The sequence below is a fragment of the Larus michahellis genome, chromosome Z (genome assembly GCF_964199755.1).
Source record: "Larus michahellis chromosome Z, bLarMic1.1, whole genome shotgun sequence".
NCBI classification, from domain to species: domain Eukaryota; kingdom Metazoa; phylum Chordata; class Aves; order Charadriiformes; family Laridae; genus Larus; species Larus michahellis.
In genome coordinates, this window is record NC_133930.1 from 76,152,947 (window position 1) to 76,171,336 (window position 18,390).

The window sequence follows — 18,390 nt, forward strand, 5'->3', positions numbered from 1 at the left end:
TCTAAGGCTCAATGAAGAAATTGCTTCAAGACTGTATCACACTTCAAGCACAGACTACAAACTGGGCTCTATCCCAATGAAAGAACGTGTCCTCTTCTCCCCCTCAACTTTTTCACATTAACAAGTTTAAGGTGGAGAAGAGAAAAGAAGGGAGCTCAAAGAAAAATCTGTTACTTTTCCCAGCAATACCTGGATTCCCTGATCCTCCACAGACTGCTGGTTAGGTTACTGATCAAATCCTCCAGAATTTCCTTCATGTACTTATCAACCTATTATTAAAAAAAAAGGAAAAATCATGAAACAAGCATAGACCATGCAACCTTGTCCTGTACTCTGGGGGGAGAAAAAAAAAGGTCCTTTTGGACAACAAAACCTGCTTTCAGCCACAGCAGATGAACTAAGGCTGGCCTGAGCAGACCCCGTGCAAACTTCCTCTGACTTTGCTTTAGAGGTGCCTTTCTCTGCACTGCTTCAGGGCTTAACACTGTGACAGAGAGAAGGAGAAAAGTCCCTCAGACTGAACTGTTTAGATGCAGCACCAAAAATGGATTTACAGGAAAAGCAGTTGCACTTTGATGAGGAACCAGGGCGAATGACTTCACCCTAAAATCAATTTTGCTAGAAGAAAAGATTTGCAAACCTGATTCCAGCCTTTTCAGAGACAGCGCAAGGGCATCTCATGCAAATCATTTATTCCCGAAATTTATCTGGGAGGAGTTACCCTCAAACTGATGTAACAGCCTCTTCCCATGGGCTTCCTCCCACTTGAAAACTGAGGAACTATATTTAGATGCTCTTCCTCTAGGAAGGGCACCTTAGGCCATAAGGATTCCTGAAGAGCTTCTCATAAGCAGTACCAAAGCAGTATCGAAGTGTGGGAAGACCCCACTTCAAGTAAAGGAAATCATATACTTTAACACTGGCCACACAAACAAGGTCTGCGATATTCTTTCACATGCAAGCGTCAGCGTGAAACCACTGCGCATCCTCTGTCTCATCTACAGACTCAAGCACCTCCTTCTCTGCACAGCTCCTCCTTTCACAAGATGCAACTGTCCCATGAGGATCTCTGAGATGCTGCTGGCTAGCAGCAAACCCACCGCTCTGCACTTTGCTGCTTACTCACCATCGACTTGTCAGTGACCAAGGCATTCCAAATGCTAGTCATTGCCTGTCGAATGCCCAGGTTGGGGTCAAACTGGTAACGGTACAGCCGTGGAAGTAGCTGGGGCAAAAATGGAGCCAGTTGCTCTCCAGCTTTGGCAGCTATCACATTGAAACCAAAAGCTGCTCCCTGAAATGACGAAAAAAAGAGTACTTGTTGAAACCATCTGCTCAGTGACTCTGTTATGGGCACACCAGTGTCAGTGGCAAAGTTGACTGACATAGTGTAGATTTAGACGAAATCAAAAGGACTAGAATCGTTCCAGAATTAGTTCCCCATCAGTGCTACAGTACCACAGTGATCTCAAACATACCATCAGACTCAGCAGACAAGATGCTTCAAACATACTTTAAAACTTCCTTCTCTCTAACCTTCATTTCAATATACCATTAGACCTCATATAGACCTCATTTGCAGAAGTAGTGGTGGAGAATTAAAGCTATGAAGATTTGAATATATTATTCCAAAGAGATTCTTTCTCAGAAAAACTGATGAGGGTAGGGGACTGCTTCCCTACAGCTCTGCTGCACTTAGAAAAACTACAATAACGTAGGAACTCAAAAACTAAAAATAAAACAACTCTACCTTAGTTCTACAATCTGAAATTTGTGGAGACGATTATAATTTTGCATCAGTTCACATTTACTTTACACTGAAGTATTCTTCCAAACTCTTTTCTTTCTCCAACACTGTCAATTCTACTGTGAATTCTAACACAGTGAAACTGATGCTCACCTGAAAAGTCCCATGGGGACTTGCTCAACACAGGCAGTGCAGTGACTGCCTCTAATGATTTCATGTTTCCTGACTTGCAGTGTCAAAAGCTGCTGCTCAAAACCCCACGCTAGGGATTCCACAGGACAGGACATGCTGTCTGGGTTACTCAAGAAAATGAAGAGTAGTAACACTCTCAGTTAGGACTGCTGCTGTGAGGAGCAAGAGTCTGCAGAAAGGATAAAGAAAAGGGAGGCATCATCTGCAAGCTGAACAGCTTCCTCTGCCTAGCTCTTGTGTGGAGGTTGGAAGCACAGACTTCCAGATGCCCCCTTCAACTTAAAACAATTCTGCAAATTCCCCAAATGCCAAAGCTCAACCTACAGTTGCTGAGTGGATTTCCTTGACTCATCCTGGCTGGTGAAATTCCACAAGGGTCAGGAACCTAACTATGCTCCTGTGCTTCTGAATTCCCGGTGCAAAGAGAGGGAAGTCTTGAGAGATGTACTGACTTGTCAAACTCTGGATGAAAGTTAATGTCGAGGCTTGTTTTTTGTACTAAGCGGTGTTGCCAGAGAATCAAAACCTCAGATAACAAGCATGAAAGAGCACAAAAGGTGCAATACAGTAGATGCAGCTACCTGGGTCTTCTGCATGAAAGCACATGAAAGGTGCTCTGCCCACTCCTACGGACAAAACAAGTTCTTCCATGCTTACATAAAGCCAGTGAAAAAGTCCCCAAGTTAAAGCTCTGAATAGTATAATTAGATCTTCAAATTTATGATGCCAGTATTTTGGCAGGAAGTGGATGCAATTTTGGCTTTGCTAAAGTTCCCAGAAGCTTTAAAATATCAATACTTGAATTAAAAACCAGGGTACTTTTGACAATAGTGATTAAACTGGTATATTGTCAACCGGCTTTTTAGCAACTTGTTGCTGAATACTTTTTGTTCTATATTTTTAGATAACAAAGGTCACTTTCTCTGGCATCTGAAAATTTATCCAGTTTTGAAAATATTATCTCAGCTGATTCAGAGGGGAATGCAGGATGATACGAATGCTGTGATACCAATGTTTTGTTGTAAGAATTTCAAGTAATCCTAAATTTGTTTCTGAGGCTAGTAAATTTGCATTTGACCTGACACCAAAGCATCAACAAATGGCCTCAACATGCAGTCATCCATAGATCATACAACCAGAGCTAGAGAAATGCAATTACTGTTTCCAGAGTGCACAGCGGGAATGGAGGTCGTATGAAAGCAGCAAATTACCTTCCGAGAATTCCACATGGCATGATGGTTGGCCAGATTCATGAATTTGTACACCAGGTCTGGCTGATTGAGATCACTAGCCAGTGAACAAAGCTCCTTGTAGGTAGAAAGACCTTGACTTTGGAAAGCAGAAGGAAAATATGTGTCACTGTTTTTAGCTACGCAAATGCCATAATAGCTAATGCTATAGTCAAATCACAGCCTAACGCAGCCAGAGAGAATTGAACACCCTATCTGTACGACAAGGAAATACTTATGGTAACTTCGAGAACAAGAAGGAAGTAAAAATGCAGGAAGCAGATTCTTAAGCAAGGGAGTACTGTTTCAGCACTGATTGTGCGTCTGTCATTGAGACTGTCACCAAACTTACCCATCTGGGGTTTTGCTCAGGCCACCCTGAAACACCACAGTTTCTCCAGTCATCTCGTGTTTGGCTCTGGTGGAAAAGAGATCCAGTATTAGCTATACCAAACTCTATCCTTGAATGGACTGCATGCTACAGAACAAGTTAATTTGTTTTGCTTTATTAACTCAGTAACTTCCCATTCTTTCAGTTCCAACCCCACAAAAAACATACAGGTGTGCAAAGGCACCTACACTGCAAGGATCTCATTAACCTGTATCATGTGTAATGTTAACGAGATGCTGCAGAAAGTGAGAGGTTTGGTGTACAGTCAAAAGGTAAAAAGTTGAAACACCGAATGATGGCTTTTTTTTTTTCTGTCCAGACACAAGCCATGTAACGGACAGCAAATCTCCACCTCAAAATGAAAAAATCTCATTTCCATTCATCTAATCTCTTCCTGTTTACCACCACTGGATCCCCACACTCCCAGGCAGGTTTTTGTCATTTACAGTAGCCACACTCACAGCAGGTTAGACAAGAAGTAGGCTGTTAAAGAGCATTTAACACAACACAATTACTAGCCAGGAGTCCTGTAAGACCAGCATTTTTTACACTAAAGCTGACAAGTGACCATTAACAACACTTCTTCAGCAAAAGGTACATTTCAGGCACAAGCAAGACCCCACTTTCGCAACATTCACATTGTGTAGAGTTGTTGCAAAAAGTCATTGTCCTTTGCAATTACACAATGCAGCAAGAAGGAAATCTAACCAAACCCCAACTGACTTGAACTGCTTCAGTCAGGACTAAATCATTATTTTGAAGCTTTGTTGAATGGAAAAAAATGGAACAACTTCAGTCACAACAAACTCGAAGCTGAATTAAGAAATGTCCCAGTTTGACCCACTGACAATATATGGATATTGGCTTGCCCTTGGCCACAAAACATCTCTTTCCACACACAAGAGAGGCTCATCTTTGTTCCCATCAGACACACAGCTCAGAGTACTCCCTCACGGTGTTCGGAGCTCACTGTACCTTTTCCCAGTCATAAGGGTATCAACAAGTGTGGTGACTAGCTCTTGCTGATCCTGTTCACTTCCTAGTTCATATATCAGCCCAAGACCTTTGGAAGCAACATCTTGACTAAGCTCTGCAAGAGATTTTGCAAAGCAAAATTAAAAATAAGCACGTGATTGAGTAACACACAAATTTCAAAACAAAGACTCAACCAAAATCATGATCTAGCAAATGGAGCTCTCTGCTGCAGTTCACAGCTCTCCATTTTAGAGCAGATGTAGTCTGGCAAGACACAAGCTTTCTGAAGCAGCAATTTGTTCTGAAGGCATACCCTCCACCAAATTAGATGACATCTTCATGTTAACATTGTCACTGCAGGTTTTGAAATAGCAGAGAGAGTTGCAAGAGCTGTAAGTATTCTGACACACTGCTGTCCCCTGAAGTCCAACAAAATTAATGGTAATATTCTCTTCAACTTCAGTGAGCTTTGGATAGGCTGCCTGATGCCACCCTTTCCATTAGCTGTCATGGACAGACTTATAGGCCAAGATTTGCTAGCTTAAAGAGGGCTTAGAGGTCCTGTCCATGCAGAACTCTGTGATACACATCCTGGTGCCCAAAGCAGAGCCAATGTAGCAACACTGAACAATTTCTGTTATTACAGTCTGAAGGGGCAAATGAGGAAAAATATTTGTGCTTGCTTAGCAAAGCACAGAAAAAAACTGTGCTTTTTATTTTTACATGCAACACCTAGAAAAGAAATCATTCCTATTACATCAGAAATGGGATGCTTTCTACTGTCACCTTTTAATGCTGACTGACAGAGAGGGTGTAGGTGACTTTCTGCCTGTTCAAAGATTCCCTCCATTCTATTAAAAGCCCACTAAAAGACGCAACTCTTAGGATGTCGTAGTACTTACCATCACTATCTGACAGAATGGAAACAAATGCACTTTGAATATCCTTGAGATGAGACTGCAAGATGAGAAAAAAGGACATTATTTTTATCTCAGGTTTTGGATCCTTTGTCTGGCCACAAGGCAAGTTCCTAAGAGATAAACAGAGGCTACTGTATCAATGCAACTGCCTGTTTGCACTACACCTACAACAAGAACTGCCCTCCTTTCCAGGTAGGTAAGCAGCTGCCTGATTGACATTCACAGAAGGTAACAGTTATTTGTCCAGCACTTTTTTACAGCTGTCATACCATTAGTAAACCACATATTTTATTTTTGTTGTCTAATTCATGGCAGAAATGCAACATAAATCTAGCTTGCAGCCAGATGGGGCTATCCTCTGTGCGAGGACATTTTCTTCATCCCCAAACTAGCAGATTTTGCCATCTCCCACAGGATCCATTGTTTAGACAAGTGTAACATATGGCAACGTTTTACACGTAATACCTCACTCACATTTGCAAAGCACCTATTGTCCCAAAGCTCTTTATCATTACCTGCAGAGCACAAAATGTTCATATGGTCCCATTACAGTCTATAGAGAGAGGACGTTTTGCTTGAGAATGCTTTATTAAATCCTTGTACAGGCCCTTTCACATTCTCTCATTACAGACAAGCACCCTAAATACAAGATTTTCATCGAAGTGCACCAAAAATACAATCCACAAAGCACATCATAACTGCTCCGAGGTACAAAAGTTGTGATAAATTCTGTGAAACAAGTGAGTCCTGAAATTACATCTAGTTTCTCCTTTCTTCCCCTCCTAGAGCTCCTTTTAATATTTTCCAAAAATAAATCCTAGAAACTATGCAGACACCAACCTCTTCTTCCCAAGGGAAGATGTACTGCTACTTCACCTTACAACAGCTATTTACACTAAGCTCACTCTGACCTGAGTGCCAGTTAGTATGCTCCCCCAGGAAGAAAAGATAAGCCATGTCTGAAAAAGACCTCAGAAAGCACTGCAGCAGCACTGGGGCAAAAGAGGCAATGGAAGTGAAGGGGAAGGAAGGGACAGAAAGGAGGTGAGAAGCAAAAATGGGGACAATGAGCCAGGGTTAGGAAAGGGATATTTCTTACCTTAATTGCTTTGTGTGTGCTCAGCTTCTTCACCATCGATAGAAGCCAGATGCAAGCTGCCTGCCTAACATGTGGGTTGGGGCTGATAATGTGCTTGTTCAAAATCAGGTCTAGGACCCAGGGAACCACATCATTCACTTTCAAATCTGTATGAAAGAAAGAAAGGTGGAGGGGAGCGGGGGAGCTTTGAGAATCGGCCACACCCATTTTTAATTTCAATATAATGTGCCGCAGCAATGACAAACCTAATCAGCCCATGAGTACTCAGGAGACACCCTAATCTCTGCTTATTTAGGAAAAGCCTTCACTGGAGTTGCTGGGAAAGTATTTCTCCTAATAGAAACACTGAATAGATTCCTCCTAACCCTTTATGAGACTGTTTCAGAGCCCGTGACCAAGAAGAGGTATCAATCATACTGCGTAAGATTCAGTGCACTACTTTGTTTTTATTAGGACTCAGAATTTCTAGAGCAACAGCAGGGTTCAGAGTCTACCCGATTCTACACATGCTCAGCTTTGTGTACACTTGAGATCTAAGACTACTCTCACAACATTATAATTCCTGTTTGGAGGTCTGAGGGTGATATTTACAGCTGTCTGTTTTGAAGCCAGCGTTTTGTCATGCTTGTATTTCAATGGGTACAGTCCTTAAATAAAATTTCTGCATTTACTGCATGCAAATGTCACTTAATCATATCAGGGCAAGTTGTTGGAAAAAGCCTTGCAATTTAATTTTATAACCCTGTTTTCCACTGCAGGCTTCAAAATGCTATTTTAAAAGGTTTGTGCATGTTTAACCTGAAACTAACCCAAGATGGCAAACCGAAATGAAAAAATAAAACAAATGCAGTGTCAAGTGGCAATGAATTAGATTTCATCAGGAAGCTATTTAAACAGCACATAAAATAAATTCTTCCATATCCTCTAAGCAGTAGGACTTGAAGAGGTGAAATGACCTGTATATAATCAGCACTGCAGAACACCCAGCAGTGCATTAACAAATACAAAGTATCTCTTAGTTCTACTGTTATAAACCAAACACCACCCAAATAAAGTTTTGGAGCCCAGTGTTAGTCCAGAACTGTGAGGTTTTACTTTCCTCAACCCAGCCCCTGTATTAAGAAGGCATACCTGAAGGAGGGATATATTCCTCCTCTGTGACTGTCCATGCATCACGTGCAGCCACGGAGCTGGTTCCTACAGCCGCGCTGGTAATAGCTTCACCAACGGTGAACTGCAGCTCTATTTGTTTGGCCTGAAAAACACACAGAGCTTCACTGACAGTACTAATTAAACACATACCAAAACTGCTGGCACCTACTCCGCAAAACCACAGCCTCTCTCCCAATGCCAGTTCTCAGCACCAATTTGCAATAAGATCATTCTTTTGGTGAGCTTCTGGCTCTGAGGTGGCACCTCAGACGCACTGATATTGATGGAAACCGAGCCAATGTCAAACTCTCCAAAAGGAATGCTACGAGTTAAAATTTCCATACTTATTTTTATAAGCGTGCCTCCTACAAAGCATTTGCTAGTCTCTGCAAAAGTTCAACCTAGTGAACAGAAAGAACTGGAGAGAGACGATGAAATAAAACAAAGTTAGAACAAGACTGCCAGTCATTAACAAAAATTACTGTGGCTTTGTTATAATATGCAGTAGTAAAAGATTCTGCTGCAATTCCATCCAGAAGTTGATCATCTCTAAGAGATGCACAGATTTGTTTTTCACATTACAATAATTCAGACAACACTTTGCTTTGCTTCTCTGTCCTCTTTCCACTATTCGTTAAGCCCTCAGGAACAGAATGTGCAGATTTGTGATGAATCTTGAGTTATAAGAACTGATTTCCACACCTGCTGAGTACCTTCTAGATTGCTTTCCTTACTCTCTGGAAGCACAAAATGCTCGGGCATTTGGAGAAGTAAGCCCTTAGCTTCCTGCAATCTAAGGTAAATTGTTTTTTTTTTCAAGTACACATTTTATAAAGGAATCTGTAATTAATGTCCCTAAGCAGCTACAGGAGATAAACAGAGCACTTAGAAACATAATTTTATGTTTGCGTACACAGTGTTCTCACTGTTGCTTGTTTGATCACATCAGATCGGACGACTCAGCAAAGCCAGCCTGTGTGATACTCAATAGCTGCTTCTACAATGCTGAATCCTATGTCAGTATGAACAAGGAAGAAAACAAGCTGTAAATGAAGAACACTAAAAAAGCTCCTTGACTATTTAGTTTTGCTGTCTGGCATATTGCAGTATGTATAGCAGCCCTGAAGTACTGTGAAAATATGCAGTGTACTACACTGATGCGCTTAGACTGACAATAGATACATATATTCCCAGAAGCAAAGCTTCTACTTCAAGTAAGCTATGATGTAGCTCAGATGAAAAAGAAAGTATATTTATGTTATCTACTTTTAGGGTACTTTTGAAGGCCAAATACAAACCTATGGCTTCATTACTACAAGCTCTTGAGATTTTACACATACAGATATTCCTCCTGAAGGGGAACACATATTTGTCTCAGAGACCTCGACTGGCAAGTTTTTAAACTGCGGCATATAACACTTTACAAGCCCAAAACTTACCTCTGCTCTCTATATCAACACAGTTTTATAAAACCCAGAGGCACTATTACAAAAAGACAGCTCCCCTTGTCAACTTGGCTCTAGAGTATACAAAAAACCATTCAAATAGAAATACTCATTGCAGTATAAAGAATAATAATACACTGATAGTGCCTCACCTCCACAGAATCCATTAAACCCTGCAACAGTAGCTTTTGGTGGGGAAAATCTTCATCTCCCACTGGGAAGTAACCTAATGTTTGTATTGCTCGTTCCTTCATCTAAAATAAAAACAAAAAAACCAACACCATCACATAACCTTCCTGTAAGTCCAGAAGATACACTGTAAACCCATTCTTTCTCACCCTTGCTGAAGTTTCACTTAAGGTACCAGAAGTTAGACATGCAAATGACTTAGTAGATCAATCAGTGCACCTCTCTTCCAAAACACAGATCAAAACAAATGTCCTGTTACCTTTGAGGATTATTTCCAGGTAAAAGAAGATACTCCCATTTTTCTTGAATTAAAGTTATGACCATTCTTAGTTTTCATCCCTTAAGCTCCTACTTATGACCACAGAAAGCACAAGCAGTCAACTGCTAGACAACACTGGAAAAACCCTTAGCCTAATTCTAACTCACTAAAGCAAATGATAAGCCTAATTCCTCTAAAAAACGAGGCTGAGTTTGGCAGATACTACATAAACCTGGCATTCCACAGGACAGAGCATTCCAAAGCAGGAATCATAACAACACTACAAAATCTTGCCTTATTTGTTTCCTTGCTGGAAGGGATTCGGGCCAATAAATTTTCAACAAGTTGCAGCTTTGTAAATCCTGTTCCTTCACTGGGGATTGGCAAGGGGCCATTCCTGCCAATCTCCCCAAGAGCCGTACAAGCAGCCACCACAAGGAAGGGAGAAGTGCTGTCCAGGAAAGAACCTAGAGAAAAAAGCAAAACAGGATGACTTGGATTTTGTACTGTTATTGAGCAGTGGGCAGGCAGGCCCATATTTTAACCACGTAAGAAGCAAAGCGTTTATCTCCTCTACAGCTGGTAGGGAGTGTTACGCTAGAACAAAATCAAAGTGAAAGGAGACACTGAGAGGAGGCCAGGCAGTGGCACCGCTCTTAATTGTGCGATATTGGTCTATGAGCCAAGAGCCCACCTAATTCTTGTTGAAAAGGGTTAAGTCCATGCATCTAGTCAGATGACATTTTTACAGGCTGGAAATTCTATCACAGAAAGTGAACTCAGGATTACAGTATCTACAGGGTGAATTATCTTAGAAAAGTCCTCAGCCTGGGGTGGCTGAAAAAACAACTGTTACATGCAGCACAGCCTTAGGCAGGAAGTTTACCTATTGTCTCTGTCGTCGACTTTATGAGCTGTTCTTGTTCCGGCATCACTGCAGTGTTTGGCTGTTCTATGTCATGTAGCTCCATTGTTCTGATTTTCCCTTTGGCCAAGTACCTTCCTACTGTAAATCCCAAAGCCAACAAGGATCCATGTTGGACCTCCGGGCTCTACAGACAATACCAACAGTGCAGAAATTCTCATTTTCCAAGTAAGTAATACTTTGCACAAAGCACTGATACAAAAGCACATATGGACAAGCCAGATGAGAAGGCACCCTGAAGAACGCAGAGTTCTAACACATAATGCAAGAACATAGAGTTTGATATTGCTAGCACTCTCTGATGGATGGAGTCCTTTAAAACAAATTAACTAAAGTTCAAAGAGGCTTAGGAGGACAGATTAAGAATTTGTCACCAGCACTCACATTCCTAAAGTCTACCCCTTGGTAGCTAGGGAAAAAAATAAAATTAACAAAAGTCTAACTAATCTGATTTGTAAGTACAGACTTAAGAAATAAGTGAAATCAGATAATACTATGCCGTCTCGACTTAAAAACTGGACATACTCAGATTAAGGGGACAAAATGTTCTCTTTGGTAAAACGCAGTAAAAAGGAATTACTCTATATTTGCATTGCTAAGAATAAGAACACACTTGGCCTACAAACACTGAGGGCAGTGCCTCTACACAGTTCAGTAGGCTACAGACTGTGAAAACTAATTATTACAATTAAATGTCAAGAACATTAATTTCTCGAATGCTGATCTGGGGCCAAGACTATCTAATGACAGTGCTCATTCCCACAGGTGAATTCTAACAAAAAGATTTTGTGTAGAAAAAAGTCTGTGTGACTTAAATGCTACCTTAATTAAAAGAAAAAAAAAGAAGGGGGCAGGGGCTTAAACTCAGATTAGTTCACGTATCTGTTTTTTACCACAGCTCTGCAAAAACTTGCATCAGTGCAACTCTGCTGCCAGGATGGGATCCTCAACCTAGCCTCGACAGCTGGGGCTGCTTCTTGTTGTGGTCTCACAGCGGCAAAGCCAGCTGAAGATGGGTCGTTCCCTGCTCCCCACTTCACGCTGTGGTCCTTGCTGAGCCACCAGAGATGTCCACCACCCCTAGCTGCACTGATTCAACTGGCTTTGTACATTCGCAGAAAAGCAGAGCTCTAACTGACTCAAACTCAAAAATGCATGGGAAAGCCCTGCTTTTTTGTGTTTTGTGGCTCACATTTCTCCCATTTTCAGCCAGGTTCTGCAAAAGGCCTTGACTTCATGGGTGACTGGGGCAGAAAGCAGTGGCAGGGGGCTGGGACCTATCAGTGCTGCCTTCGTGACCACAGAAGTTGCATCCTACATAAAACTGAGCAATGACACGGCTTTGGCTCACAGATTCAAAAGAAATTGTGTTTGCTAATTATTGCACATAGTAATCAGCACTTCTTGTCAGCCTCTGAGCCTGCTACGTGCAATGTAAAATGGTGGCCCATCAAGTCCTTCAGAGACATATGTAAAAACGTCTCAGGGAAATATAACCTAAAAATGCTACCACTTTGCCTCCCTTTGGGGAGTCAAGACACACCAACCAGCGTGGATACCTGCCCAATTTGTTTTCAGGACTCCTTCTGCATGCTCGTGGTGGCAAAATGCAGAGATAAGGATAATGGGAAGGAGCTGACAGAGGAGGGAAGGCAGGCAAACCCACTGCAGCGATATGGCTTCGTGTGGGGCAGGAGGGAAGAAGCTGCTCCTCACACGGCAAAGGCTGCTGGCGGGACATTACCCTGAGGTGATGGGGAGGCAGGAGGCTGCTATGGCTCAGGAGAGGAGGGGAAGTTAAACATTTAACGAGTTAAACATTCTCTTAGTTCTGCAGGTAGCTGTAGTCACTCACAAATAAGGAACTGGTAAACTGTTCAAGGTAGGTAGTGTGATCCATTACCACTCAATGGGATGAGGAATATTTATGTGGCTAAAACTGGTTAACTGCTGGCTTTGCTTGGGAAGTGCCTCTGGGAAAGCCTCCTACTGACCTTAACAACAGCACCGGGGATTAACTTATTTAAAGATCTGTTGCACTTACCTACAACAAAAATCCCTTCTCACCATCCAACTGCAAATCATCTCGTTAATTTTACACTCAGATTAAGGCTAATACATCCTGGACACACTGTGATTCAGATTTCCTATCAGTTACACGACACGAGAAAAAACAAGAAGCATCAGACAAAGGAAGGTAGTTACATGGTTGTCTTTTGTCATCTTGATCAGCTGCTCCAAGGAGGCCTTAAGCTCATCTCCAGACATGGTAGACAGCACTACAGAATAAAACAGGGCTGCAAGCTCACGCATTTCTTCTTTGTTCGTGTTCATCAGGCTCTGCAGGAGTTTTAAAAAGAAACATAAAATATGGAAGCAGCTTCTTATACAGTCTGTTCATACGGAGCTTCAATATACAAGCAGAACTGTCAAGCAGCTACATAAATAGTACTTAACTCAGAAACCACTCTTTAAACTGACAGTGTTATCACTTAGTAAGAAACAAAGCAGTCAATTCAGCAAAACATTCATTACATGCCCATCGTTTGTATTACAACTAGCCACAAGAGGGCTATCCGCCATTTCTGCATTAAACCCACAGACTGAATGCTTGGCTGAATTTTGTCTTCAGAGAAGAACTTCCACATTTTGTATCCATACTGAGCTAAAAAAACCCCTAAAGATAACATTCCTCCTGAGCTACTGGAGGCTTCCATTTTCCATTAAGCAGAGGGAAAAAAACCTCAAGGGGTTAAACCTGTTACATGCAATGGTGACAAAAAAACCCAAGTGCCCAAGAAATCACAGCTCTCAATGCAAATTAATCCACTTTGTATTACAGATCTTGTATTATCTAAATGATTAAAAAGTTGAATTTGGGAAGCCTCAAGACATTTGTTAAGACGTTATGTTACCTCTGCCATTAACGTATATGAAACATACTCATGTGAAAAATTCATACCCGAAGCTTTGAATGGCTTGTGCCACCACCAAGAAAGCAAAAATGAGCCAAGCAAACAAACAAGAAACGAGATCTGTCAGGCTCATGAAACATAACTCTAACTTCAACTCAAAACTTAGATCAGATCACGTAGCTGACTTCCAACAAACCCCTGGACCTGTTCCTTCCATTTGGCAAAGTGAAATCACACAAAGGATGATTTACAACAGTATTTCTAAAACTATTTAGTATTGGTTACTACCCCTAGAAGCTAAATTTTGCAAATGGACACCGGGCCAAAGAAAAAGAAGGCTTTCCTGCAAACGAGCAATACTGAAAAGGAGTGTTTTTAAGTTGTCTCCTTTGAGGTTCATGCCTGCACTTAAATGAGATGTGGTAAACTGTATACAGTACAATGCAGCATAGATACCAGCACGAGAAATTATTACAACACATTCTAATTTTTTCTTAACTTGACCAAGTATTTTTTTCTGCCAGATGCCCCCAATGAAAGCGAAAGCAACCTGTAAGAGCTTAGCAAATCATGAAAAAGCAGAAAGTTGCCTGAGAAAAGAATATAGGGAAAGCAGAATTCTCTTTGGCGTATTCCCAAGCAGTCTCCAATTTATCTGTTTTTTTGTTTGTTTGGGGCTAATAAAAAACATAAAAAAACTCCACAGGAAGGGCTCTAACACAATTAGGGACCTAATTCCTCTCATTTTCTGAGAAGCAACTCATATCTTCCCACTGGAACATTCTCATTGTTAAACAATTCCTTCAAAAATATGCAGATTTTCATTTTCAGTTTTCTTTTGCTGCTTAATGGACTTTCTGATCAAGGGGAAAAACTGACTATACCAACAGGATCAATGACATACATTACCCAGAACACGTAGGTCAATGCACAAAATCAGAAACAGCAAAGAATCAAAAAATAATTTTCCCTACCCTGCTACATATAACATCTCGTGAAGTGCTGACTGTAAGTAGAAACACCAGATTTCAAATTAAGTTCACGCTTGGAAATAATACTCCATTCCACCATGGGAAAATGCCAGATTTTAATGCCAAGCCCCCTCCACCACATACCTTTATCCAATCCATTTTGTCTACAAATCTGGTGGCTAGTTTTTCTGGATACACTGAAACAACTTCTAGAAGACAATACATGACTGGCAAACCTAAAGAGTAATTAAAGAATCGGGTTATTAAACAATTGCAGTATTTACAACAATCTAACAATCAGTGACAAAAAGAGCTTAAGAAGTATCAGGCATTTCAAAGCATTCATTTGCAATTCACTAGGGATAACAAACAATACAGAATAATAGGGTATAGTATTTCTCAGAAATACTAGGGAAACTAATAGCAAAAAACATTCTAGTAGTAATTTGTTCTGAAGGCTTTCAAGTGCTTTAAGACTACACTCATCACAGACACGTTATTATCAAGAGTGAGGAAGACACAACGTTCACCGGTGAGAAAGCCTCAGAATTTTAAAGCATTATGTCAACTGATGCTGCAATTTTACTCTCCCGCTTTCTCCTACCTACACAGCAGCACAGAAGAGAACAAGCTTCAGCTGAAGAGTTTGCAGTTCGTGTTGCAAATCTGTGATTGCTGCAGCCAAGTTCAAAGCACTGAGCTGGCAACTCATTTCTAATAAGAGAAGATTTTTTTTTTTTCAAGATGATGCTGCACACAGCTGCTTACCTCCAACACCAGCTAGCAGCTGCTGAAGAAGGCCAATATATATATGTACAGGGTTGGTTTCTGCACTTTTTGAAGAGGAGGAGGAAGAGAAAGTTATGTGGTTGCCAGACAGGAGGTTTCTTACATAACGTCCAATGGCTGGAGCATGATCTTGCATATCTGCCAAGCTCTGTGAGGTTGGCACCACACCTGCACTGTGAGCAAGACACATCCGCAGGTACAGCACTATCTAAGTAGAGAAGAGAAGAACACAGGATACTGAGTGCACGAGCACTTGGAAAACCATGGAGAAGACAAAATAAAAGAGCAAGGAATATGCTGTACTTAATGTAACCAAAACAAATGTTTCCTTCTTTAATCAAATATAGACAGAAGAGTCAGCATGGAGACAGGAACAAACATAAAGTGGGACAAATCTTGGGACCAGTTCCTACAATACACCTGTGTAAGCAGACAACCCTGCAGTGCCTGCATCACTCTCGAAAGATTAAATCATACAGAGACTTTTGGTTTATCACCAGCTGATGCAACGTCCTTGCAGGCAGTTCAGCCTGTACCCTACAGCAATTTGGCATGTGTACAAATGCAACCCAACGCATGGCTAATACAGACCTTGCATCCCATCTGAGCTTTGTGTCTACAGATCGCTGAAGCCAGGGAATCTGCTGTGAACAGAACAGCCTCGAGGAGAATAACAGGACTTCTGCACAGGACTGCCAGTTTCTCCCTCCGAGAAGCTGTTACACTAGGTATGCTGCAGAAAGCAGCGGAGCAGCCCTCTTGGGAACAGTCCTCCCACCCCCCTTGAAAATCCTGTTCAGACTGCCATTTAAGGACAGACAGATAAAGGAAAGAGAGTTAATCCTAACATCTGTTTAAAAGAGGAATGTTAGAACGTAGGGTGATTTATGGTAACTGCTAGCTTCTTACACTGTGCTCTAAATAAATATTGGTATACATATCTGAGGAAGTAAGTTCAGGCAATTACCTCTCCAAATGTGGCAGGATTGAAAGGCAACGCTGCAGTTCCAGTCATATATTTAGCCGGAGTTTTCATTCGGTGACAGGCCTAAACAACAGAGTATATTAAGAGCTGAACATTGAGACCCATGAGCCGCAGAGATGTTGGAAAGGTCGATGAAATTTTGCTGATGCAACTATGTTTATCCTCCACTTTGCAACTGAAAACGTACAACAGTTCTATAACAAAAAAGGCACAGTGCACTTGGTAATAGTACAGTTTAGGTCCATCAACTTTACATCCCTATCAACTCAGAAAGTGGAAACTCTGAATTCATGAGAGGAAACGGCAGGGGAGGCTGGAGGAGGACAACATTCTTTCTTCCCCTCAGGAAAAAAAGAAGTGCTTTAGAATTTAAAAACAAAACACCTCATAAACTTGCAAACTCTGAGGCAGCCCAGCTGACGGGGAGCCAGGACGCTTGGAGACCTCAACTCTGTCTGGAGAGGCTGCAGAGCAGCCAGGCGTCCCCAGCGCTGGGACCTGGACACCCAGGGAGGCTCCCAGGCCCTGCTACCTGTGAGGCAGAAGGCTGCTGCAGCAAGTGGGCAAGTCCTTTCCGTGAAAATGTTAGCTTTGACAAGCAGGAATATTCCAGCAGAAAAACACCTGAACAGGAGGTTTCCAGTAACAGCCACTGCAAACGCAGCAAAGCACGTCCATATTCTTTAGGTGATACGCACATCAGTGCTAGGGCTGGATTCAGCACGGCAGCCTTGCTTCTGAATAAACACACAAGGCAGCTGCACAGAAGTCAACAGATCCTGAGATCTTCTCCTGTGAAGAAAGGCTGAGAGAGTTGGGGTTGTTCAGCCAGGAGAAGAGAAGGATCCGAGGGGAGTTTATAACAGCCCTTCCAGTACCTAAAGGGGGCCTACAGGAAAGATGGGGAGGGAATCTTTATGAGGGAGTGTAGTGATAGGAGGAGGAGTAACGATTTTAAACGAAAGAGGGAAGATTTAGATTAAATATTAGGAAGAAATTCTTTCCTGTCGGGGGGGTGAGGCACTGGAACAGGTTGCCCAGAGAAGCTGTGGATGCCCCATCCCTGGAGGTGTTCCAGGCCAGGCTGGATGGGGTTTGAGCAGCCTGGTCTAGTGGGAGGTGTCCCTGCCCATGGCAGCGGGGATGATACAAGATGATCTGTAAGGTCCCTTCCAACCCAAACCATTCTATGATTCTGTAATTCTATGATCTCTTAGTGTGCTTAGATCTTTTGCTGCACTGGAACTTCAATGACATCCAGAACCATCAGTGAAAACCTGAATTAGTGAACCATAAGACAACTCCCTTGAAGAATGGGTTCCCAACCATACCTAGCAGATCATGTCCTACTCTTTCACATACACTTTCTTTCAGGGGGAGGGAAGGATCATGCTAACTCATGCAGGAAACCCATTTTGCATCTTGGCCTGCTGTGCCAAGCAATGCATAAAAACTTCTTCAACATCTCCAACACTCGCAGATTATTCAAGATACATGAAAATTCACACTTCAAGATAACTAATCAAAGAAAAGTACCTCAAGGTTTTTTTAATACGCCTTATTAAGATCTGAAGAGTCCTCAAAAAATGTTTTTTAAATTCACCCAGGAGTGAGGGAATCTTGCTTTTCTCAGTAGTGAATAAACTAGGCCAATCCATAGTTATTTAATGACACTACAGAAGTCAAGGAAAATTTTAAAATTAACTACAAGGGGACGGGTATTTAACAGTGTTATCTGAAACTTGATCTTGGTTTGTTATTTTTTTTGTATCTATTTGAATAACCACTACTTTGGACTAAAGCAAGTTTTTTCATAAAGCTTCAAATACTTCATATACTAGCAGAGTACACCAGGAGAGTACAACACCAGCACAGTACAGAACATTTCTGTTGTATACTGTTGTTCTAATGCAACAGGGTCTGTTTAGCCTGGAGAAGAGAAGACTGAGAGGGGACCTCATCAATGCTTATCAACATCTGAACGGCAAGTGTCAAGAGAATGGCACCACATTCTTTTCAGTGATGCAAGGGGCAACGGGCACAAACTGGAACACAGGAAATTCCATCTCAACATGAGCAAAAACTTCTTTCCTTTGAGGGTGGCAGAGCACTGGCACAGGCTGCCCAGAGAGGTGGTGGAGTCTCCGTCTCTGAAGACATTCAAAACCCGCCTGGACACGTTCCTGTGCAACCTGCTCTGGGTGACC

At 41.8% G+C, this 18,390-nt stretch overlaps 1 protein-coding gene across 3 annotated transcripts in view; it reads right to left on the reverse strand.

Annotated features, from left to right (window-relative positions):
• Positions 1–18,390, reverse strand: part of ECPAS (Ecm29 proteasome adaptor and scaffold) — a 65,294-nt gene that overhangs the window by 18,815 nt on the left and 28,089 nt on the right. For all 3 annotated transcript variants that reach the window (XM_074568942.1, XM_074568943.1, XM_074568944.1), the window contains 15 exons: positions 16,166–16,246; positions 15,178–15,406; positions 14,554–14,645; positions 12,729–12,863; positions 10,485–10,650; positions 9,893–10,065; positions 9,303–9,404; positions 7,685–7,808; positions 6,554–6,699; positions 5,437–5,491; positions 4,535–4,649; positions 3,521–3,586; positions 3,151–3,268; positions 1,127–1,294; positions 190–269 (listed from right to left, as the gene is read on the reverse strand). In XM_074568942.1, coding sequence (XP_074425043.1) covers positions 190–269; positions 1,127–1,294; positions 3,151–3,268; positions 3,521–3,586; positions 4,535–4,649; positions 5,437–5,491; positions 6,554–6,699; positions 7,685–7,808; positions 9,303–9,404; positions 9,893–10,065; positions 10,485–10,650; positions 12,729–12,863; positions 14,554–14,645; positions 15,178–15,406; positions 16,166–16,246 — 1,850 coding nt within the window. The remainder of the gene's footprint in view (positions 1–189; positions 270–1,126; positions 1,295–3,150; positions 3,269–3,520; positions 3,587–4,534; positions 4,650–5,436; positions 5,492–6,553; positions 6,700–7,684; positions 7,809–9,302; positions 9,405–9,892; positions 10,066–10,484; positions 10,651–12,728; positions 12,864–14,553; positions 14,646–15,177; positions 15,407–16,165; positions 16,247–18,390) is intronic.